This window comes from Crocodylus siamensis, chromosome 15 (assembly GCF_052110815.1).
Source record: "Crocodylus siamensis isolate JL-2025a chromosome 15, ASM5211081v1, whole genome shotgun sequence".
NCBI lineage: Eukaryota > Metazoa > Chordata > Crocodylia > Crocodylidae > Crocodylus > Crocodylus siamensis.
In genome coordinates this window covers 19,517,500-19,542,808 of record NC_143409.1, presented here as the reverse complement: position 1 = coordinate 19,542,808, position 25,309 = coordinate 19,517,500, and the positions used below count along the sequence as shown (strand labels likewise).

The window sequence follows — 25,309 nt, the reverse complement described above, 5'->3', positions numbered from 1 at the left end:
GTATCAGCCACTTGGATTGCTGCATGATTAGTCAGTGTTCAGTAATGTCCAACTATCCCCATTTCAGAAGTGAAGAAAGTAGGAACGACAAGTTAGGTGATTTGCCCAAAGCCAGAGAGGCAGCCATTGGTCAGAGCTGAGGTCAGAACTCAGGAATTCTTTTATCTTTCTTTATTGACTGATGTCATTTCATGGAGGGAAAGAATTCATCTGACTTTTTCCAATCCAGATGGGATTTTCAGGGGCGACAGTTAATAAAGTTATCCATGCACTTGAAAACAGAGCACATTTGATATGGAGTCCTTGAGAGGCAATAAACATGGAACCCTACTTACTATTTTTACAGTGTCTTTTTTCAGAGAAGAACTACACTTAAGAAAAGAAACTCTGAAGGGTAAATTTTCAAAGAATTACATGAGGTTTAAAACATGAGACTCTCATTAAAGTGAATAGGAGTCACACAGCTAATACTCTTCAAAATACTTTGGGAAAAAGCATTATGCGTTTTTATAAAATGTAACTATACTTTGTAGTAATGATTTTAAAATATGCAAAAAAATCAAGCAGAATAAAGAAAATCAAGCATTAAAAACTTCAGCCTTGTAAATAATCCAATAACACACTGGCTGAGGCAAGCAAGCTTGTAAATCCTGAGGCATTCCAGATACTGAAATTCTATAACTGCTTACATTCCAGACCTAAAAAGGGAGATTTTCTTTGATTTTGTTTGGAAAGCAGATTTTAACTCACTACTATTCATTTGCTTAATTAAGAAAATATTTTTACTCATTTTAGAGGCTCCATACATGTAAAAGCTGACTTAACATGTGCAGGTGAACAGAGAATTGAAATAAGAGGAAATAATTTGGTGATGAGAGAATTAAAGTAAGTATTTTTTTTCAATGAGGACTGAAAAACAGGACTTTTCTTTTTAAAAGGATTTTTAAAATAGAGATGAATATATACTTCACAGATGGTAGTTACAGTACCTTTGACTTGTGCTGAAAGGATATGTTGATATTTGAACCTATATCACCTCTCAAGCCTTGTCTTTTTACTTTTAAATAGCTGTGTTCTAGTATGGATGGCTAAGAACCTGATACTGCCAAAATACTAAATCCCTCCTGAAATTCCAGAAAGCTGTCTGTAGGTATCTAAAAAACTTTGAAAATTTGGCCCTCAGGATATAGATATTCACTTGGGACACTGTCAGAAGCACTTTTTCCAGTGTCATTAGTCACCTAAGTCCCATTAAAATCAGTGGGAAGTTGTCACTTCATCTGCTTGGGTGCAACTGGAAATCCCATGAGGGACTTACCTGCAGCTTTTGGTAACTAACTACCTTTCAACATCTGTCCCTCCATACACTCTACATCTCTCAAGATCTGCTCCATCTTGACGGGGTCCTGATTAGTGCAGAGTGAGATAGTTGTCCATGCAACAGCTTCTCAGGTGCAATAAATGAGAAGCACAGATTTTTTTAACAGAATTTTCTTCCTGCGACTCCAGAACAACATGGTAGATGGTACATGGGAGGTTTAAAGCATGGACTATAATATTAATACCTTTCCATTTTAGTAAATGGGGATAAGAAGAGAATCACCTACCTCACACACCAAACAAATAAACTTATTATCCTCTTATTTTTGAAGTGCAAAACCAGGGTTTCACTATCCCTAATGAGAAACTACTGCAGATAAACAATACTGCTCTGATAAAGAAAAGAGGGTACTACCCAGGATACAGATTGCATTTACCTAATCTCCTCCACAAATACTTCATAGATTTCATAGACATTAGGGCTAGAAGGGACCTTGGGAGATCATCGAGTCCAGCCCCCTGCACAAAGGGCAGGAAGTCAGCTGGGGTCATAGGATCCCAGCAAGATAAGCATCCAATTTGCTCTTGAAGGTGTTCAATGTAGGTGCTTGAACCACCCCCGCTGGCAGACTGTTCCAGACCTTGCGGGCTCAGACAGTAAAGAAATTCTTCCTTATGTCCAGCCTGAAACGGTCTTGCAGGAGTTTGTGACCGTTCGACATCGTCATCCCTTGGGGCGCTCTGGTGAACAAACATTCCCCCAGATCCTGGTGGTCACCCCTGATAAACTTATAGGTGGCCATCAGATCACCCCTGAGCCTGTGCTTTTCCAGGCTAAAGAGTCCCATGGCTCTCAGCCTGTCATCGTAAGATCTGTTTTCCTGACCTCTGAACATGCGCGTGGCTCTCCTCTGGACTCTCTCAAGCTTCTCCACATCCTTTTTGAATTGTGGAGCCCAAAACTGGACGCAGTACTCCAGCTGCGGCCTCACCAAGGCCGAGTACAAGGGGAGAATGACGTCCCGAGATTTGCTCGAGAAGCATCTATGGGTGCAAGCCAGCATTTTGGTCGCTTTACTAGCCGCAGCATCGCATTGGAGGCTCATGTTCATCTTGTGACAATGATGACCCCCAAGTCTCTTTCTTCTGTAGTGCTATCCAACGTAGCACTGCCGAGCCTATAAGGATGCTGCAGGTTTTTCCTCCCAAGGTGGAGAACTTGCATTTTTCGGTGTTAAATACCATCAGGTTCTCGTCCGCCCATTTGCTGAGCTTGTCCAGGTCAGCCTGGATCACCCGCCTATCTTCTGGCGTGGATGCTTTGCCCCAAAGTCTGGTGTCATCGGCAAACTTGGCCAGTCCACTCCTGACTCCAATGTCCACATCATTAATGAAGATGTTGAACAGGATGGGTCCCAGGACAGAGCCTTGAGGGACCCCACTGGTCACAGGGCATCACGATGAGTGACTGCCATCGATTACGACCCTCTGGGTCCGACCACGGAGCCAGTTTCCCAGCCAGCGGATCGTGGTGGAGCCAAGGCCACAACTAGCCAGTTTGGCCAAGAGGGGATCATGGGATACCAGATCAAAGCTTTTTTGAAGTCAAGATATATGACATCAATCTCTTCTCCCTTGTCCAGGTGATAGGTCACCTGGTCATAGAAGGAAATGAGATTGGTCAAACAAGACCTACCTGCAACAAACCCGTGCTGGCTATCCCTTAGAATGTTAGCCTGGGCCAGTCCATCAAGGGTGGCCTTCTTAATAAACTTTTCTAAGATCTTCCCCAGGATAGAAGTTAGGCTAATGGGCCTGTAGTTAGCCGGATCCACGCTCCTCCATTTCTTGAAGATCGGCACCACATTGGCCTTCTTCCAGTCTTCGGGCACTACACCATTGCACCAGGAGTTCTCAAAGATCCGTGCCAGGGGCTGGGCTATGACGCTCGCCAGCTCCTTGAGTACCCTGGGGTGCAGATTGTCAGGGCCGGCTGACTTGAAGGTATCCAGCTTCTCAAGGTGTTCCTTCACGAGGTCAGCATTGATGGAGGGTAGGGGATCCCCATCACCCAGATCTCCCTGTCCCATAGCAGGCATGGGCATCCCGTGTGACTGATGAAAGACTGACGCAAAGTACCTATTTAATAGGTTGGCTTTTTCCTGGGCGTCAGTTGTCAGTTGCCCCATATGGTTTAGCAGGGGTCCAACATTGCCCTTGCTTTTCCTCCGGCTCCCCACATACCTGAAAAAGGACTTTTTGTTGTCCTTGATGCTTGAAGCTAGATGGAGTTCAGTTGCAGCCTTGGCTTTCCTGGTTTGCTCCCTGCAGGACTGGACCAGCGCAGAATAATCCTCCTTGGAGGTGAATCCCGTCCTCCATCCTTTGTAGGCTTTCCTTTTTAGCCGCAGGAGGTCCACTAGGTCCCTAGAGAGCCAGGAGGGCTGCTGTGCCTTCTTGCTGCCTTTCCTCCGTGTTGGAACAGATTTAGCTTGTGCATTGAGGATTGCTTCCTTGAGAAGCAACCACTCTTCTTGAACTCCCATCTCCCTGGGGTCATGGTCCCTGAGGGCCTGACCGATAAGCCTCTTGAGCTTGTCAAAGTCGGCTTTTCTGAAGTCAAGGACTTACTTGTTGCTGACTGACTTGCCAGCTTTACGGCGGATGGTGAAGGTGATCAGCTCATGGTTGCTGTCACCCAGCTTCCCATCGATCACTAGGTTGCCGATTAGGTCATCCCCAGTAGCCAGTACCAGGTCGAGCAGCGCTTTGCCTCTCGTTTGGCCCATAGACTTCTTGAATCAGGTAGAGGTCATCCACGCACGAGAGAAAGCTTTGCGACTGCTCGGATTTAGCTGAGTCATCTTCCCACGAGATGTCCAGGTAATTGAAGTCACCCATGACAACCAAGCTCCTGGAGCAAGCGGCCTCAGTCAGTTCCCGGGCGAACTCCTGGTCAAGCTCAGGACTTTGAGTGGGAGGTCTGTAGTAGACTCCCACCGTTGTGTCCCCTGTGCCGTTTTTCCCACAAATTTTTACCCAGAGGGTCTCTAGCTGTCCATGCCGGTCGCCAACATCAGCTTGCAGGGACATGTAGCTTTCCTTCACATAGAGAGCTACACCCCCGCCCCTTTTGTCAACACGATCCCTCCTGTACAGGGTATAGCCCTCTATACCCGTGGTCCAGTCATGGGTGGAGTCCCACCAGGTCTCCGTTATCCCAATGACGTCATAATTCTTTGCACTGAGCAGGAGGACAAGCTCCTCCTGCTTGTTACCCAGGCTCCTGGCATTAGTGTACAGGCAGGCAAGTGTGCCCTTGGGGGCTCTTGCCTTGCCCACAGATTGTGCCAGGGCTGGGGCAGGGGTGGGCTCCCTTAAGTGCCTTGGTCTGCTGGCTTTGCAAGGGTCGCTCAGCGGGCCAGCAGTGGCAGTCGTCCCCCCATCCCCCAGCGGGCTTAGTTTAAAGCCCGGTGGAGCAGGTCAGCCAGCCTGGCTGAGAAGAGCCTCCTCCCCAGGGGAGAGAAGTGGAGGCCATCTCTTCCCAGCAGCTCGCTGCCTCTCTCGCCAAAGACCGGGCTGTGGTCGTGGAAGCCAAAGCCTTCCTGATGACACCAGCTCCGCAGTCTTTGGTTCACTGCGTGGATCCTCCTCTCCCTCCTCAGCCCATAGCCTGAGACTGGGAGGATCGATGAAAACACCACCTGAGCTCCCAGACCCCTAAGCCCCGCTCCCAACTCCCTGTAGCACCTCATGACCTGGCTGGGGGTGCTCCGAGCCGTGTCATTGGTGCCCACGTGAAAAAGGAGCATGGGGTATTGGTCTGTGGGCCGGAGGAACTGCGGGATCCTCTCCGCAATGTCTCGGATGCGGGCCCCCAGGAAGCAGCAGACTTCCCGGGCTAAGAGGTCAGGGCAGCAGATTGCCCCCTCAGTGCCCCGCAGGATGGAGTCTCCCACAACAAACACCTTTCGCTTTGACTTGGGGAGAGCGGGGCCAGTAGCTGTGGTTGAGCCTGGGTTGCCTGCGGAAGCTGGCAACTGAGCAGGATCTGCTGGGGCTGCAAGAGGTGCGAACCTGTTGCTAAGCTCCGGCGAGGGAAGGGCCTTGGTGCGGTGGGCCTTAGGGCCCTTGACCACCTTGGTCCATGCCCCTGACTGGGCATGGAATAGAAATTCTTTCTATTGAATTTAACATTCTTGCTGTTATGTACCAGCACAATGCTACAATGTCTTGAGTCTGATGTTGTAAGTGAAATCTGACTCTATAAAAACAAAACCATGGAAATGTACAAAAATCATGTAAATGTTTCCACTGGTTTTAGGTTTTATAAAACCGTATTATTTTTAAAGCCGAAATGTTCCCCCTGACAATGGCCCTTAATCATAGATAAAATTCCTGTTTTAAAGGCTGTTATTGAAAAAAAATGAGCAGCGTACAAATAATAGACTCTGAGGGCAAAAATATCCCCTCAGGACTGCAACCCAAGTAGTATAAGTGAATTATACTGTAAGCTTGATGGCAATGCTAATTTCAATGTTCCTAAATGCAACTGTGGTTCTTTTTGTTCAATTATCATACGTGAAAGGAACTTCAAAAGTTAAAACAAGGAAAAAGACCAGGAATGCTATAAATAGGGGTGTACTGATAAAGATTTTCTTGGCCAATACCAGTAGTCAATTATCAACCAGCCATGTCAGCCAATACCAACCCAATAACTGATATTAACTACAAGACGAGTCATGGTGGGCAGAGTTAGACAGCTCAGCTCTGCCCTCCCCTCCCCATCGCAGTCATATTTATGGCATTTGGCACCTTTTACAGCACTCACTCCAGCCCCAGCCTGCAGTCCGAGCTGGGGTGACCAGCAAATTGCAAGTAATTTTGGCACTGGAGACAAACCAGGGAGAGATGAATGGAAGATGGTAATGTAATCATGATCTGAAGTCCGGGGGGAGAGAGCTGCTGGCATTAGAGAAGCATTTCTCAACCTGTGGGTCATGACCCAAAAGTGGGTTGCAAGAATATATGAAAGGGGTACAAACAACCTTTAAAAATGGATCAACAAACTTGAAAAATGTATTTACCTTTAAAGGTGAAAAAGGTGGGAAACCATGGATTTTCCCTCGCAGGCTGACAGAGTTCCAGCTTGGAACAGGCTGCTTGCCCCCTGCTTCTTCTCCCCTGGTACTACACACTGGGGAGCTGGGGCATGGGGGGGGGGGCAACAGACAGCAAGTCATGAGTAAGGGGGATTGGGTTGGGACTGGCCATTGATGTTTACAAATGGATCCTGGTACAAAGAGGGTTAAAAAGGAGGGAGGCAGCATCAGTTATTAAGAAGAAGCACGCACAGGCTTAGGCATATGTTAATGAGGTGAAGGGAAGAAGCTAGCTGCTGTGCAACACAAGGAAGTGGAATCAGAAGCAAAGAAAGGGAGCAAGTAAATGAGATGGACTAACAGGACATGCTGGCACCAAGAGAAGTGCTTGAGGCAAAGTCATAGGCAGTACAAAGAATCAAGAAAGGCATACTAGTATTAAGAGTAATGAAAAAGTATACACACCAAGGCAGAGATGAAGAGACGCTAACAATAGTAGAAGTAGAGAAAGGCAGGAGCCAGGCTGCAGGTAGAAGTAAGGGGACATATGTTTTTGGGGAAGAAATGAAAAAAAGCAGGCTTTCACTACTAGGAGACGAGGTAGGGAATCCATACAAGGGAGGGATGGGGCCTAAATACTTGCAGCTATTTTAAGTATTTGACATTTATATTCTTTTTTTTTTACTTTACAGGTTTAACTAAATGCAAATATCAGCAAAATAGCACAATGCATGCTTCGAGTCAAGCCTAATCCAAGATTCAATCATTCCTAGTTATTATGTTTTCAGTCTGATGCCCATTACGAAATAAACTAGAACTATGGAAAATGACTTATTTGGCAATTACATACAGTTTTGCAAAGAATAGTGCGTGTGCCATTCTGACACTCATCTGTAATACATCTCGTATATTTAAAAATACTTACAACCTTGAACGACTGGTTTAGATTTGATAGAGTCTTTAACTGTTGACCTGGTAATAGTATCTTTCTCATTACCATTTACTGTGGTCTTCTTCAGGCAATCTAGATTCCATTTTTTCCAAACAAATTTCTGTGGTTTTAGACCTGAAAAGGAGAAGGTAACTTTAGAAAAACACAGAATATTGGTGTTACTTTTGAAAACTGCCCTGTACCAAGCATGGCATCTTTCCAAAAATAGGTAGGGTAAAGTAGAGTTATAACTTTGAAAACTGTCTCATTATCAGTCCATTCTTAGTATCAGACAAAGTAGGCTGTCACCCACAAAAGCCCATGCCTCTCCAAACATGTTAGTTTACAAGGTGTCACCCAGTAGGCTTTCTGCCCAACTGCAGACTAACAAGGCTAACTATGTCTCTTTCAAAATAAAGTTACTACTTTTTAATTTCCTTTCCAGGCCTCAAGTCTTGTGCCTAAAATTACGCATGTGAACAGTCTGGCTACCTTCAGCAGGATTACCTACAAGCTTAAAATTACATACGGGCAAAAAAACGTGTAGGTTCAAGGCCATAATTTATATTTTGTTTGGATTATTATTCATGTTTATACAATTAATAGAGATTAATAATTTACATTAATGTTTGAGATAACAATATTTATTTCTTTTCTTGTATTACATGAGCTGCTTCCAAAGAAACTGCCAAAGTATTCTGATTTTCAGCAATTATGTTCTCACTGCACAATATTCATCCTCATGCATTTCACTAATTGCAGTAGAATTAATAGTGGTATCAGTTTCTCACTAGCATTTTAAAAACACAGATTTTTAAAAACTTTCTTTAAAAAAATACTATAATTGGTAATACATGACCAATATAAATAAATTCTTGGGAAGCTCAAGTTAGGCTCTTACTGAAAGGTTATTATTATTTTTTAAACAGTGCTTCTTTTTCCTCATATAGGGACTATGAATGCTCATCTTTGGTTTAATTTTCATCTACATTAGTATTACCTAAATGGACTATATTTGTTATCTTCTTTTTTTCTTCCAGTTGGTTTTAGGCAGGAACTTCTTGATTAATATTTTATGAAAGGAGAAATCTCTATTTTGTGGTTGTTCCATTTCTAGTAATTTGACATTCTTTCATTGCAAAGGCTTTGTATTTTGTCAAGGCTGTGAATTATTTTGGCAGTTGTGCACAATTTTGCCTTATTTTGTGGTTCTGAACTTCCGTTCCAGTAGAATTTTTGCTGCTTCTAACACAGAAGTTTCTGTTCTTCCAGAATGATATGGAATCTGTTCCACAGCAGTGGTATCCTAATTCTTTTTGGTAATTATTCTAAATCCTGATAACTCTGCCCACTATCTATTCATAGTAATTATATGTTACAGAGAACATCCTTGCGTTTATTCAGCATGACCCATATAGGGGTCATAATGCCTGCTTATTCCCAACTAGTTAATGTTGGGCTGCCTGTTGGCTAGCCCTGCACTGAAGCACCCTCATACCTCAGCCAGCCCCTTCACAACACACAGAGCCTGGTTGGAGTGGCCCTGGGGTGCTCTGACTGGGCTCCATGTGCTGTGCACAAATAAACTCCGGAGCAATATTCTTCAAAGTGTTTTTGCTCCATGGCACATATTCAAAGAGCGCATTCAGGAACAAAAAATTCTGGAGCAGTAAGCTCTGGAGTTTATTCATGCTCATTAATCATGTATCTAGATGTACCCATTATTATTATTATTTGGTAAATCATGTAGATCAAACTTTAAAACAGTAAAATCAAACCTCTTCTGCCAAATAAGTTCTAAAATGGCAACTAAAGCTGGATCCCTGCAATAATTCTCATAAAAATTGTCTCATTGCTATTTCAGAAGTGAATACTAGTTTTAGTTCCAAGTCCTTTTATAATACACTCATGTTTAATTGGAAGGGAAGATACTCTAAAGCTCCCTTCCAGTAGATATTCTTGGCCTGTCTCTGTAATCACATGACACCTTCTCATTTATTCATAGCAGAAATGCTAGATTTTGCATGTTAACTGCACTACTGTGCTCAACACAGGTTCTTCCAGAATATTCCCATATGATCACAAGAAAGAATCAACAAGCTGAGTTTTGCAAACAGCAGTTTACACTTATAGCACTACTAGTATGAACCCCTGGAGATTCTCAGATCCTTGCTGGCTAATTCCAAAAGCTTAAATATTTTTTCAGCTGATGCCTTCTAATGATGTCTACAATGATCCACAGATTAGAGATAATAGCTTGAAAAATGTTTTTAATCAGTCTTACATTCAGGTATCAGGCAAAATAAATTCATTTCTAAAGGAAGACCCATTCACAACAACTCATATTCCAGAATACTTTATAGTGCTTAGGTATCTTATAGTACTATTAAACATGGAGTAATATTTCATATGAAAAGTTACAATGGATGAATTTACAATTTAAAAAATGAACAAACCCAATAGTTCTAGACAGGCTTTACCAAATCTAACTGGCTAACGCTTAAAAGTGAAAGGTACTGAGCCAAAAGTAGCAGTAAAATAATGGAGTTAACAAATATGAGAGTTGGGAAAAGCTAGAGGAATCAAGACTGTCTAATATTTCCCAGTACAGCAAGACAAAAACATCAGAGGATGGACATTCTGCTTTAACTAATATTACTAAACAAAAAACACGGAAGCCCAGTTAGATTGCTATGTACGCATCATGAGAAGCACTACAATTAGAAAATCAGAGAGAGTAAACAGATTTGTTGAGAGGGTTATAAAGAATAGTTAACAGTTAATGCTTGTGAAGAACTGTATACCCTTTTCCTAAGCATTTTGAAATATGTCAGGTCTCATTTTATCTTTTTCTAAATAAGAAAGAAAATATGTTCCAGAGGGAAGATGAACACTCAGCTCAGAGTCTCTGCATTTGCTTTCTGATCTACTACCAATTGTTTTCAATTCCCAATACCCTACATAGCCAGCAGTTGGAATTTGTGATAGTGACACTTTAGATGAGAAAGCTTTGAGAACACCAAGTGTAACAGAGCAATTCTTACTATTATTAAATACTACCTATAGTCTTAATGAAGGAAAGCTATACTGAAATGCTAATATCTGGAAGATTTACAATTTAAATATGTCAATTAATTAACAGTACCTGATACCCACTGAAAGATTAGATCTACTAGTCCATCCTTGAACTCATCATCAAAATATGTAGTGGATTCTGGAAATGCTTCACAGAAAGCAACGTAAATGACTTGTGACAAACAATCAGGGTACACCTGCCAAAATAAATATTACAGTTAATATAATAAGCTTACCCAAACTCCTTCCATACTAAAGTTAATGTAGTACAAACTCTTTTTTCATAAAGTGTACTCAAATGAAAAGTACCAATCACTGAACTGCTGCATTCAAAGTAGTTGGAGCTTTCGTTACATGTGGGAAAGATTAAAACAACTATATCAAACATAACAGCAGGTCTAGTAGCTCAAAACCTCAATAAACAGGAGTAAACATCAGAGTTAACAGCTAGATGAAGCATTGGAAAGTGATAATTCTAGACTCTTTTTTTTTAAATTATTAATTCTGGGCTAAAATGCAGTTTATGAAATAAAAACTATGTAAGATTTAAGTAATCACCATATGTAATGAAAAGTAAGCATTTTGAAGAATTCTGCCCTGTTTATTGTAGCATTACATTTCATTGGTCATTTGCTGTGAGCCAAATATTAATTTCATATTGAACATAAGCCATTCCCACATTTTTTCTAGAATCAGCATGTTCTTGCTCCTCTCTCTCTCTCACATGGTCACACACAACTCGTTTTCTGTAGCTAAAATGCTGTGACCTAGATGTATGCATCTGTGGTGGGCCAGTAAGGGGTGCTTCTGAGCTGAGCCACCAACCTCACTGTGCCCAACCACCCTCCAGGCTCCCTGGGAGTGCCTCATGTCTTGCCGACCCCCTTCCTGGAGCATACCCACTAGCTTGGGGGTAAAAGCACCACCACCCAGGGTTTGGAGTGATCCTGGCTCTGTGCCCACTGGGAAACACAGGCCCAGTAGCCCTTGAGGGTACTCGACCCACTTCAAGAACTTGGGGTGCTTCCCTCAGTCTGAAGCACAAATAGTGGTCTCCCTAAGTCAGCCGAACCAAGGGGACCCCAAGGCATAATCTAGACCCACTCCCAACAAGTCTCCCATGCTAGGTACAAAGGAGAACTTTATTGATTACAAGGGGTAGGTCTGAAATAGGGTATACAGTAGAACAATATCAGAGAAATCCCATAGAGCAAAAAGGGTGTCTGGGCAGCCTTTGATCACACATCTGAGTTACTGAAAGCTATATATCTAGTTAGATCTCAGGTAGCTTACTCACAAGTATCATCCAGAGGCAGGTGGAGATTCCCTCTGGAGACAGGCAGTTGATTGATTATGAGTTTCAAGCGAGACAGCAAGTCTCAGACAGTCCAGCTCTTCTCTCTCTGCGTTTTCATCATGGCTACTGCCCTTCCTCTTGGGCGGTCTTTAATTTATATAGACTTTATGACCTCATTTACCTGGTCCAATGGAGACCAGCACCTGCTGGCTGCCAGCCAACCAATTTGAAATGCATCACTGGTTGTCGGGTAGACTGGCAGGGTCTTTAGCTCCCCCTCTCAGTCAGGCTGGCATTGCTTAGAACAATAAGGAGCCATAAGCCCCTCACCCAGGTGTGTGATGCCAATCACGTAGGCAGAGGGAGCAGGTTTTCCCCCTCCCTCAGGAATGTATCCAATTCAGGTTACCTAAAGAGATGGGATGTCTGCCCTCTGCAGGGACCATGTTAACCAAATTGTCACATAGCAGAGTTTTGGGGAGAGACAAAGGTGGCATTCTGCCACAGCATCCACATACCTGTGTGTGAGAGAGAGAAGGAGCCACCAGGCTCCAAGACTTATGGGCTAATCAAAGGTTTAGCAGCCCCAGGTCTGCAGCCCCAAGGAGCCCGACAGAGATTCCCCTTACCCAGGTGTGTCGGGAAGGGAGGGACCGATAATTCCCCCGCCAGTATAAAGAAGAGCCTGGGACAGGCAGGAAGCAACAATGCAGAACCAGAAAGAGGAGGAGGAGGAAGAGGAGGTGGTGGAGCATGCCAGCACATGCTGCGGGGAACTCTAAAAGCAACGTTGAGTGCTGGTAGGAGCCTCTGGCAGAGAGCAAAACCCCAGTTTGCTGGCCCCTGCGGGGAGCAGGACTGTTTGTTTCCCGGCCAAGAGCTGGCTGAGCCCCGGGAGAAGGGTACCATAAGAACCCTAATGGAGGGGCACTACTGACTTTGGAGTACCGAAGTACATGTAATAGTGGCACAAGCCAATAGTATAGACTTAAGCTGGTAAGAGAAATCATGGAAAGCTCTACAAAGGGCTCTCAGAGAAAGAGAGAGAGCCAACAACTGAGACTGACCCGACGAAGGTCAGGTTTGATTTCGAGTGTGGCTGCAGACAGCCGGAGCAGCGACACAGGCCAGGAGAGCCTTCTCTATTTTCGTGTTTTCTTTCTGACCTTTCTTTTGCTGTTTGTTCGAGAGGAACTGAGGACACGTGGCTGGACCAATTGGCTGGCTACCACCCGGTGTAACTGGCAAGGGTGTAGGGGTGGCAGAGCCCTCAGAAACTCGGGACCTCGCGGGACACCAGTGAGACTAATAATTGGACTACACATGAAGGTATCTGAACCAACTCCGTTAACATCAAGTCATGGCAAGCAAAACAGACGCGTGTAAGATCCCCAATTATAGCTGATAACACCCTAAGTGGCGTCTGTTTAGTCCACAGGGGATGGCGATACCCGACATTGTGGATTATGTCCACATTTGTATAAAGCTCAAAAATTAAATCTATTCAGGTAATATTAATAAGGAAATAAAGAATCCAGGCCCTTGGTTTTCTATAATTTTGGTATCCATCACTATATTACATATAAAACGCCATCTCTACTACAAATTAGTCTGAACTTAAAATCTGAGGACATATGATGGTTCTGGTCTAAAGGATGTGGTTGTTTGTCACATAATACACCTTACGACAGTTATTTACATTAATCTTTCTACTTCTAGTTCTTCAATGTGGTTTATAGGCCAATGGATCCCACCAGAACAAGATATTTGGGATGTCTGCTCTTTATTGGCCTGATAGCTAGCTTTCCTCTGATGGTCTGTATGACTGCGTAGCTAAAAAGTTCCCAAAGAAAGGAGGGAAAGCTGACAGAATAAGTCTAAGAAACCTTTTTAATTATTATTACATTTTTTAAAATTGCTGAGTAACTTAACTAAAAGAATGATTTTCAAGAAGCACAAATACAGGGTGTCTAATTTCTGCAGAACCTTATGAGAATTAAATGCCTAAGTGCCATTTGTACCACTGAAAATCATCCTTAAAATACTGGTATAGAATCTCAAATATAAATTATTGTTTGTTTAAGAAAAGGTAAGATAATTGCTTGTTAACAGCTTAAAACAGACTCACAACCTAGGAGTAAGTTCCAAGGGGCATAGCTTCTCAAGGCAGACTCAGAACTTCTGACAGAAGTAGCAAGACATCCTTATTTACTAGTTTTTCTCTGATACTCATCACAAGAGTTTCTGAACACCTCACATAAATTTACAACGTTTTCTACATAGCTGCATTATTAAGAAGAGAGTATATGTATATATGTCTCATTAGAATCACAAAGTGCCTTACAGAAATTAATTGACCATGTCCCAAGATAAGATTCAACCCCTCCCTTCTTGAGTTAAAGGTCATCTATGAACCTTCATGGAAGAGATGGTTATGTTACCGTTAACTTACATGCAATACAGTGGAAGTCGGAATTGCAACTTTCACTGTCAGGGTGCTACATAGAGTGACATATTTAAAAAGGCCAGATCTACAAAAGGTATTTTAGATAATTATACTCCATTTAAAATAACAATTCCATTGATATCAGTGGGACTTTAAGTATCAAAATAGCATTTAGATGCCTAATTATCTTTATGGGTCCAAGCTTAAGTAACAGAGCAGCCTAGGTCCCACTTTCAAAAGAAAGATAGGTACCTAAGTCTCAATGTCTTTCAATAAGGCTTATGTTCTTAAGTAGAGCTGGCTAACAACAAGGATTTCTAGTTTCTAGGAAATGTATTTGTCCCTTCTGGAATATGGCTTCAATATAATAAAACCTCAAACTTTTCTTTTGTTTTTTCAATTTTCAGTAAACCATGTGTTCCCCAGACGTTACAGCTGCTCAATGAAACTAACATTCTTGTCAGTTGTACTGTTAATAGAAGGACAAGAACTTCTACTTTCCTGAACAGCTGAAAGGGATCCCCAAGGTCTCCAGCCACAGAGTAAACCCAGGGGCATATCTGATAGGTGACTATGGCTGTGAAATGCCTTGGGGCTGGGAACTCTCACTTCCTAGGTTCCCTAACTCAGGATAAGCCCCAGAAGACATGTCTGCCCACTGTTTCCAACATTTTCAACTCCAGGGGAGACCTTCCAGGAACCCAGGCAGTTTTCTAAGAACTCTCACTTGGTTTTAGTTATAAAAGTTAGTTGTATCTAAGATGTTTCAAATTAAATATTTCAGACTCGAGGAACTTTCATTTTCAACAAAACTTTCAACAAGAAAGTTTCTTACCAGCTCTACTCCAAAGTTACATGCATTGTGAAAATGTTACTCAAGTACCAGCTTTGCCCTCATTTCTCTTTCTTTTGTTTGGCTATACAATGTAGTTTTAAGCAGAGCAATTTTTGTAGATCTCTAAGTAAAGGATGCTGTCTCTGTATACCTTCCCCTTTTAACTATCTAATTTCCATGCAGTTAATACATTTGAGAATAGTATTTGGAAGAGGAAAGACAAGATCCTAAAAACTTGAAATCCTAAACCACTGTACTGCTACCTGAAAAAACGCATCTTTTGTATTCCTGGGAACACACTGGAAAAGTCCCACAAAACTGCCTGCAATTCTGTCAAATAAGTGGTCTTGATCTTCCTGGTTAGTCTTAAAAGGAAAAGAAAATTGGAAAAAAGTGTTTCAACATAAAATCAAAAGCATATTATGGGTTAATACAATGATATGTGAAATTTAGACTATTACTCTGCAGCTTACTTAAACACAAGTAACACGATTACTCACAGGAGTTAACATACCAGGCTGAATTAAGCCGTACGAATTTCTTGTAGCATTGATTTGCTAATACAAGAAGCAACACTGTAACCATTTTACATTCTGTTATAGTGTCAGTCCCACATTTGCTTAAATGCTACACCAAATCATGACCAATGACCACAACAACAGCCCTGTAATGTATAAACACCTTATCTATTTTTCAACAAGGTACCTATTGATATTTTGAGTTAAAGTTACAGGGCATGTGCAGACGTTACACTTAGATCAACCTAACTAGGATTAGGTCAATCAAAGGGCTGATTTTTATAGACACTGGGAGGTGGGGGGTGGGGGCTAGGCTGGGCAAAAATATGGTTGGCCCAATCTGAATTAGTTAACCTCAGGATATGAATTAAGTTATATCGGGAACAAGTTAGCCCAACCTAACTAATGCCTCTACAAGTTTGAAGTGCAGCCCTGGGGTTGAGGAAGCCCAGCTGCTCGTTACAGACCTGGAGCTGTGCTCTTCCTACTTCTGCCCTGCCTGCCAACTGGGCTATTTTTAACCCCCCAGCCTGCTTACTCCCAGACAACCCCCTCCCCACCCATGGCTGTTGAAGACTCTATTCAATCTCTCCCATGAGAATAGAATCACACCTCTGTACAGCCAAGAATTTGTATTTTGTTCATTTGACTAGAACAGATGAGAATATTTAACATGGATAAGAATATTTAACATCAATTTATACCTGAAATTGCTGAAGAAACCACCACCAAAAAGAATCCTGGAAAACAGCAATAGATGCTTCTGAGAGAAATAACTTTCTCCAAACTTTAAAGACAGCTCTCTGTAAAAACAAAAAATTTTCTTAATTTATTTATCCTGATTCTAGAGATTGGAAAACAAAATATAAAGAGAATGAGCTGTGTGCTCCAAAATAAAATTCAGCAGATAGCATGAACTTTTCTTGGCTTCAGCAGCTACTTGGAAAAAACCTCGTGAGAGTACTGCCCAGGTCTCGCAGAATTGAAAAAAAAAAAAGACACTTTTAGTCCTCTACTTTGGGTATCTTAACATTGAGTCCCAAACTAGATAAACACATTGCCTGATTTTCATGTGTAAAGCAACTGCAGCTTCCATTAAGTTGGACTGCAATCTCAGATGTTCAATACAACTGAAAATCAGGGCACATTAATGCCCACAAAATTAGTGAGAGTATAGGTAAAGTTCTGACAAGGTTCTTTGGGTAAATCCAATATCTTTTATTAGACCAACTCAAATAGTTAGAAAAATTCTTCTGTCCAAGCTTTCAGGTACAAATACCCTTTGTCAGGCAGAGGAAGCATTTGCAATTGGTCTGTGCTCTTCCTGGATGGAGTAGTAAAACAACCAGAGGCCACTGCATATGCAAGAAAGCCACTCAGTTAAAGTGTAAACTGAGGTAGTTAATAGGTGAGAGACAAGGGGTGGGGGGAGGGGAGGAAGAGGATCCCCTGCCATGATGATCCTGGCTACCCCCTGCACAGGCTATTAGGACACCAGTTGGCTGATCCCTGGTACCAGCCTCAGGATCACATTGGAGTCAAGGGGTCCAATACGTCCCTGAGGCTGGCAGCAAAGATCAGCTGACACCCACCAAGGAGCAGTGGAGTCAATGACTCTGTTGCACCCCAAGCCTAGGAGCCCCAATCAGCTGCCAGTCCCAGTCTCCAGGTGCAAGAAACTTAAACGTCTCGGCTGCAACCTGGTGTCTGGGCACAGAAATCAGCAGCTGCTTCCAGCTGCAGGGGTGCACTGGAGTCCTTGACTCTGTGGCACCTCAGCAAGTGAGTGGCCTGGGGCATGACAGAGACAAGGCCTCTGATGCACCCCTGCAGTTGGGAGCAGCAGCTGATCTGCACTCCCAAGCTCTGGGATGCAGCAGTCAAGTGCTCCATTCCACCCCCATGGCTGGGAATGGCAGCTGCTCAGGGCTCCCACCTCCAGGGCATATCACAGCCCTTGACTCCATGAGTCCTGCAGGCTGGGAGTGGCAGTCAGCTGATGGGCTCTCCTAGCCTGGGGAGCATGCAATCAAGTCAAAAGCTCCCATGCACTCCCTAAGCCTCAAGCTCCAATCAACCGGGCTACATGTACATTTTAAGGTGTGATGGGAACCAGCCGCAAAGTTATCGCATCATTTTGGGTAATAATTTTATGACTTAGTCCATGTTTTATCACACCATTAATTGCACTACCACGTGGCTGGGTTACTACTTAAGATGCGATTAACTGGTTAATCACGTCTTAAGTGTAACATGTGCTGGGGCCTTTGAAAAGGATACTTACATACTGGCCAAGCACTACCACCCATTAAATTGAAAGCTGCAGAAGTATAACTTTTGTCTATTTACACCACAAAGGTGTTAAGCTCTATTAACGTTCTCTGCCAGCAATATTTTTATATGTGGAAATTATAATGATGTATATTTTGAGGGACTGACATATCAACCTTACTGCTGAAGTTTAGTATTCCATTACCAGCTTTCAACATGAGTGTTTAAGTGTACAAACTTTTTACTTAAAAAAGTGCTTGTGCATACGTACTGGCATGTTGCCTATTATTTCGAAAAACAGATGACCTAGACAGCTCAAAATCCTGAATTTTAGCTCCATCCCCAATTCCATAAAGTCTGCTTTTTGTCATACTGACACTACTTGGCCTTGAACAAATGACAGAAATTAATAACTGACATAATAAATAAATCTGACATTCAATCAAAGTGCATGAATTCCAGAAAAATGTGGTGCACAAATGACATAGTGCTTACAATAGTCTCTTTTACAAAAAAAGTGAATGTTAAACAACTGCAATAGTACTCCACATATAGAATTATAGTTTCTATACTGATCAGAAATGAAAACTTTGTATTTATAAAGATGAAAACAGTCAGGGCAAGTTATGATTACTCAATGCAAAAAAAAAAATAGAAATTAAGATACGGGGATGTCAAACATAGGTAATATTGAAGTGGAAAGACTGAGAGGGTTTGGGTGAGAGGAAGACAGGACCCAAAAAAGAACAGTTAGTTCTTCAAGATGGCTTTTTCCACATTATTTCCATTCTCTTGGTGAACATATGCCACAAGTATGTAAGACTGTATTCTTTTGGTCAGCAGTGTCCTCTGAGGCAATGTTTCACCTTAATCATCCTTGGTGGGCCTCCTTCCTGCTGGCATAATAAGCAGAATTGGCCTTGAATAGTAGAGCGCAGCATTAAAGATTCACAGCTTCTAAGTCTGAGTTTACAACTGTAAATTACTCTAACATAGTTTCTTTCAAAACAATATTTAGCTTTGAGACGCTAGAGTAGGGCAAGCTTTCATTGTTGCTGCCTGTTATTACAGAACAGGTCAGCCTGTTCTGTAATAAATAAAGGACATAATTGTCTAGGTTTATCTTTTTGGTATCCTTCAGGAGTACCTAAAGCAGATACAAAAAACTTAATGGAAAAAAGGACCACGTGATAAGGCTGATCTCTGAAAGATTTTGAATAATTTATGTCAGCAATTTCTACTTAGCAAAATGGAGTGAAGACTACATACTTTGAAATTTTGAGCTTTTATAACCAAGTCCCACAGATCTGCAGCATCTAAGTGTCTCGGCAGTTCTGAAAGCTGTTTTACCTTGAAACCCGGGTACTGACAGTTCTAAACAGGAAAAAAAAAGTTTAATTGTACAAGCTAATTATTATGCTTTTAGTTATCTTAGATTTGCACAGCTATTCTGCTGAGGATATCAGAAAAAACATAACTCCAAAATTTTTTAAATCTGAAATTAAAGACACTTACTCTATAACAGAGATGTCCCATTTTGGGAGCCACATTTTATCAGCAGTTTCTTCATCAATTGTTTGTTCCCATTATTCAGTCCTAGTAAGAGGTCCAGTTTACCAGCAAGTAATTTTCATTTAGGTGTCAGCAAATTACCAGCAAGAGGTAGGATCATCCCTATCCAAACCATCCTACAGAAATCCATGGTCTAACCTCCTAGCCAAACTATGCAGATAAACCTGACACAAAACCCAAGACATAACACACCAACCTGTCACAGGTAAAGCAGGGGGAAGACAGCAGCCAATGCGGATGTTAATATAGGCTTGAGAGATCCCAGTTAGAGGGCCATGGCCCCCACTACAGAGGAAGGCAAAACCCCCACTGGCCATACCAATCTGACCATAGGGTAAAATTCCTTCCTGACCAAAATATGGCAATTGGCCTGACCCTTTAGCTAGGAATGTCTGGGTTTAAGTCCCACCAGGAACACTAGCACACCCAAGTCAAAATCTCCAGCCTTCCCTGTAGCCAGCATCCAATGCCTCTGAGGAAGGCTTTTTAAAAACAAACAAGCCCTGACATGCAGCAGTGGGGGCCGGGGGGATTTCTTCCCAGCCCCATGCAGCAATCAGCATAGCCCAGAAGCTTGGGAAATACCCACAGTAGAATGTAAATATAGCTATACCTAGGTCATCCCAAAGCAGTGGCTGTCCAAGCTCTTCTTGAACATCTTCAGTGATGCAGAGTCCACAACTTCCCTTGGCAGTGTATTCCACTGCCTCATTCACCTAACAGTCAAGAAGTTTTTCCTGATATCCAATAAACCCTATTTTACTGCAACTTCAAGCCACCTATCTGTGTCCTACTCTCTATAGCAAGAGAGAAAAGGCTTTTCCTCTTCATTACGGCAACCCTCCAAGTATCTGAAAACTGCTATCATGTCCCTTCTTAACCACTTTTTCTGCAAGCTGAACATACCTAGCTCCTTCAACCTCTCCTCATATGACTTGCTTCCAAACCATGTATTATTTTTGTTAACCACCTCTGGGCCCTCTCTAAACTTCTCCACATCCTTTTTGGAATGTGGAGCCTAAAACTCTACACACTGCTATAACCAATGCCAAGCAGAAAGGCACTTATCACCTCCTGCGTCTTGGACCTAATTGCTTCTATTGATGCATCCCAAAACTGCATTCACCTTTTGTAAGGCTGAATCAGACTGCAGACTTAATACTGAGTCTATGATCTACCAGGACTTTCAGATCTTTCTCCGTAGTGCTGCCATCATTCCAGGTATCATTTTGTATTTGTATTTATGATTAATCGTCCCAATGTGTAGCACCTTGCACTTGTCAATATTGAATTTTATCCTGTTAGCTTCAGCCCAGGACAGTCACCTGTGAGACTTGACTCAAAACCTCCTCCTATCATTCTGATATGGATCCATTTATAATTACTAGGGCTGTATGAAACTTCAGTAGGTGATGCGATTTGGAGATGATTCGACCCAATTTGGAGGCCGAATCTCTGAATCCAAATCGAATCAGGAGAACAATTAAAAGCTCTGGATCAATTCAGAAAAGCTTCAGAAAAGATTCAGCCACTTCAGAGATTCGGCCATAGACTAAACAGGCAGCTGACACAGCTGCCTCCAGCTGGTAAATCTGCTGGGACTGTGGGAGGGATGGGGTGTGTGGGAGGGAGGGATTGGGGCTGGGACAAGTTGCCCAAGCAGGGCAGGGGGGCATGGGATGTGGGTGCAGCAGTGCTGGGAGCAGAGGCTGCCGCCCAGAGCGAGCCAGGACTGCATCGCACCGCCCCCTCCTCCTCCATGCACCAGCTCTGGCAACAGAGATCAGGGTCTCCAAGGTCTCATGGCAGAACCCCCCGCGTAGCATGGCACAGTGGGGGGCAGCGGGTATCACCCCCTCCCCTCCGCCTGGCATCCATATGGCAGCTGTCGCATCATGCTGGTGCAGTGTGTCTTGGCAGGGCACCATGCACTGCCTGGGAGCTGGGGCCACTGGGGCTAAGCAATGCTGGGCTCTGGCTGGAGCTGCCCCAGCTCCCAGACAGCTGGGGAGTTCTGCCACGAGCACTCAGAGGCCCCAAATGCCGTTCCTGCCGCCGGTGAGTGTGGGGCTTTTTTTTCCCTAAAAGTTCTGCACTCACCAGCTGCAGCACTGACGACTGGGGCCTCTGGGTGATCACAGCGGAGGCCCCCCATGCAGCATGAGCCAGTAGGGATCACCCCCTCCCCCCGCTTGGCACCCACGCAATGGCTGTAGTATTACGTTGGTGCAGTGCAGCTCGGCAGAGTGCTGCGCGCTGCCTGGAAGCTAGAGTGGCTCCACGTGTCAGCCAGAGCCTGGCACCTCTCAGCCCCAGCAGCCCCAGGTCCCAGACACAGGGAGCACCCTGCCGAGTCGCGCCACACCTGCACCATGAGGCAGCTGCCTCATGGATGCCAGGCAGAGGGCAAATCCCACTGTCCCCCACTACATGGGAGGGCTCTGCCATGAGCCCTCAGAGGCTCCAATCACTGCTTATGCAGCCCGTGAGCCCAGAGCTTTTTTAAAAAAAGAGAGCCAGGCAGAGCAGCCATGGGGGCTTCTCCCACAGCTCCCCCTGCCCAGGGACAGGCAGGCACAGCCAAAGGACTCGCAGGAGAACCTGCAACCACCCAGCTGTGTCTGCCTCTACCCAACTGGCCCGAATCACTGCCGAACCTTCCAAGCAGATTCCAAACCAGATTAGGCCAAATCAATTCAGGACAGTGATGCAAATCTCCTAATCAGATCACTGTCCTCCAAATCAGCCAAATCTGAATCTGAATCGAATACTTCCCTATTCGCACAGGCCTAATAATTACTGTATTTTTTTGGTGCACTAGTCAACACAATGTATAAGTCAACCCTATATTTCTGATCCAAAAAGCTCCCAGGGAGGTTTGCCCCATGGGCAGCACAACCTCATGACATTTCTTTCCATCCAGTCCTCCAGGTCTCTCTGAATCCTTCCCCCACCCTCCAGCATATCTACTACTATCCACGGCTTGGTGTCATCTACAAACTTGCTAAGGGGCACTCTATAATATCTTCCAGGTAATTTAGTTGAAGGTAGCCACTGTGGATTTCCACTTGTAATTATGTTCCAAGTGCACAGAAGACCATGGTAGGCTACTGTTCTAGTTCAGAAAACAATACCTCTGTGCCTTATGTAAACCTTTCCTATATTTTGAACATTCTGTTATTTTTTACCTCAAGCCAAGTGGCTTACCTTGTGCTTCAAAGTGCAGGAAGTAATATAAAATAATAAATCTAGACATTTTTGTAGTGATACAAAATTTTCAAAGCAGCAGGCAGCTATTCACTGATACTCTTGTGAAGTACATGGTTTTTGACATGCTGTTTTCAATATTACTGCTCAAGCAAGTCAGTGAGTAGGTTTTGGATCTTATAGTTGTCATCTGAGGAGAATTCAGATTTTCTATCTTTGTTTATCTCAATAATATTGTCCTTTAATTAGCTCAGTTAAAACTACAGTAGTAGGTTACGTTAGAATTCTGCAGCCGCTTCTCTATCCAATGAAATATGCTCAAAATTGTTATTTTAGGGCTCAGACTTGGGAACACACCTGAGTAATGTTACTGACATAACCTAGCATTCTTAGCTGGCAAAGTTCCCCCTTCTGTACTTTTACTAGCCAGTTTTGGTTAGATGGTCCTTTAATTCATGCTTAAAGTCAAAGAATCTCTAGGAGCTATAGGGATCAAAACACAGAATTGACAAAGAGCCACATTTGCTTCCTCAGATCCTTTATCAAGCACATTTTAGAAAGACACACATTGAGCCCCACAATTCAGAATAACCAACACACTAATATTATATTTAGATGTGCTTTTATATCATGTATGGAAATGTATGTAACTAAAAAAAATGATCATGACTCTCTAATACATATATATTTTGGGCCTGATTCTGTAGTTGTTTCTTTTCCTGAACTGATTTCCATATCCTTTGATATAATATGTTGATATATCACAATCTATAATATTTGGTAACACTTACCTCTACATTTTTATTACTTGATTCCTTAGGAATGTATTTAGCAACCTGAAAAATGTTTTTTAAACAAATTATTCAAAACTAATACTAAATGCATTTTTCCAATGAAGTAAAAATCTTATGAGATTCTCAGGTACAACAAGAGAACATAAAATACCCAAATATTACTTCAAATTCAAAACAATGGCCTGCGATACCCAAAAGTCTTATTTCACATTCCCCTCCTCAATATAAAAAAGGGTTATAATTTTCCAAGTAGCTTTGCCCCTCTGAGCATTGGTAGAACTTTCCCCTAGACACCAGATAAAGTACCCTTTGGAAAACTGTTCTAAGGGTGCCTGTACGTATGCGGGGACTCTACTCCAGTGCACTGTACAGCACATCAGAGCAGATCTGATTAATCAAGTCTGCTGAAGCATGTTAGTTAGCATGGTCCAGCAGCCTCTGCATCTCATGTATTCTCATGTATTCAGCAGCCCATGGGGCTGCATTAACTAAAGCTCTTTGAATAAGCTTTAGTTAAAGCACCCCCGCCACCATTTTGAAGCATGGGAAGCTGAATACACAAGACGCTACAGATGCTTTTAATTAGAGAGGCTCTCAGAACCACTCAAATTAAAGCCACCTCCCCCCGGGAACATATATAAAAATTCCCTAAATGTGTAAGACAATTAAAAATATGTTTACAAATAAATAATATACCTTTGATTTTCTAAGCTTGTCTGATTGAGTTGACATTCTTTCAGGATCAATACACTGAGTAGCAATAGCTTTAAAAAAAAAGAGCAATGTTTAGCAAAAAAGTTGTCAATACTATCCTTTTAACTTCAGGATAAACTCAGGATTTCAACTGAACTGAGGCTCTTCTTCAGCAAAGACATAATATTAGGTATTGTGTATAGTGCGCTTGAATCAATTAGATGAAGCGTAAGCTTAGTAAAATGTGCAATTTCTTTCTTTTCTCACTGTCTCTTTATGACACAAATTTGTGGGGCTCATATTTGTCTGAGGTTCTACACATTTTTGCTGGTATTTTAATCTCAATCACAAAGGTAAATATGTGAATAAATCTTAGTAGGATTAAAGCTTAAAATTATTGGGTTTTATTATAAATTTAACATTACATCTACATTTGAAATTTAGAGAAAACTTAACTGACTAAATATGAAGGCTCAATGTACAGCAAGCCAGCCACTGTTAAAGGAATCCTCTCACTGCCAAATGTCCCTAGGCTGATTCACTTTCTAAATTTAAAAATCTCATCTACCTAAATCTATGATGGACCTATTCTTCCTTTCAGAATGGGACAGACAGAGACTTGAGACGAAGATTCAAAAGCGTTTGTATGGTTCTGTGTATTTTTATGAGTATTTAACAAACATTAATATTTTGTCTCATCATACCAACATAAAGCAGTGAAGTATTATTATCCCAAGAAATTGGCCACAGTACTAGAAACTGAAACCATATCTCCCATGTTTCACACTTACAATTTTATCCTTCCTGGGTTGTCTAGCAAAGGAGTTTACAACAGTGGTACTTAAAATGGACTTTTACTGCATTACTATATTATAAACTTTTACTTCTTATTTTGTACTCATAACATTTTTTCATGCTCACTTTGGTTGTCAAAATAATTCAATTACTGGATATTACTGAAAGTACCAAAAGGTGGTTATTCACAGCTTTGAAAGTGTGACTATTAGTATTGCTATAATTTGTAACTACCTGGAAGGAATGTCAAACAATCCTACTCTCTCTGATTTAGCAGAGTACATGATCACACACTTTCAAGTGCTCTTATGATTTGGGACCTTCTTTAGGGATTTAGGCCCAGAGCTCCCAAAGTATTTAAGTACTATCCTGCTGCAGAGTAAAAAGCTCCACAGCAGCACCTGTGTAGACGCTGCTCCGACTGGCTGGGGCACAAGCGTGCTTCAGTGTGGG

At 42.5% G+C, this 25,309-nt stretch overlaps 2 protein-coding genes across 2 annotated transcripts in view; one reads left to right on the top strand and one right to left on the bottom strand.

Moving 5' to 3' along the window:
• FGF7 (fibroblast growth factor 7) overlaps window positions 1-7,672 on the top strand; it is an 86,907-nt gene extending 79,235 nt beyond the window's left edge. Inside the window, exon 6 of the mRNA XM_090028855.1 lies at window positions 7,115-7,672. The gene's annotated coding sequence lies outside the window, so the exon portion shown is untranslated. The remainder of the gene's footprint in view (window positions 1-7,114) is intronic.
• FAM227B (family with sequence similarity 227 member B) overlaps window positions 1-24,100 on the bottom strand; it is a 180,336-nt gene extending 156,236 nt beyond the window's left edge. The window contains exons 1-7 of the mRNA XM_090028850.1: window positions 24,065-24,100; window positions 23,366-23,410; window positions 19,065-19,169; window positions 16,229-16,327; window positions 15,270-15,371; window positions 10,499-10,625; window positions 7,348-7,488 (exon numbers count right to left, since the gene is read on the bottom strand). Of these exons, the coding sequence (XP_089884976.1) occupies window positions 7,348-7,488; window positions 10,499-10,625; window positions 15,270-15,371; window positions 16,229-16,327; window positions 19,065-19,169; window positions 23,366-23,410; window positions 24,065-24,100 (655 nt within the window). The remainder of the gene's footprint in view (window positions 1-7,347; window positions 7,489-10,498; window positions 10,626-15,269; window positions 15,372-16,228; window positions 16,328-19,064; window positions 19,170-23,365; window positions 23,411-24,064) is intronic.
• Between the last annotated feature and the right edge of the window lie 1,209 nt (window positions 24,101-25,309).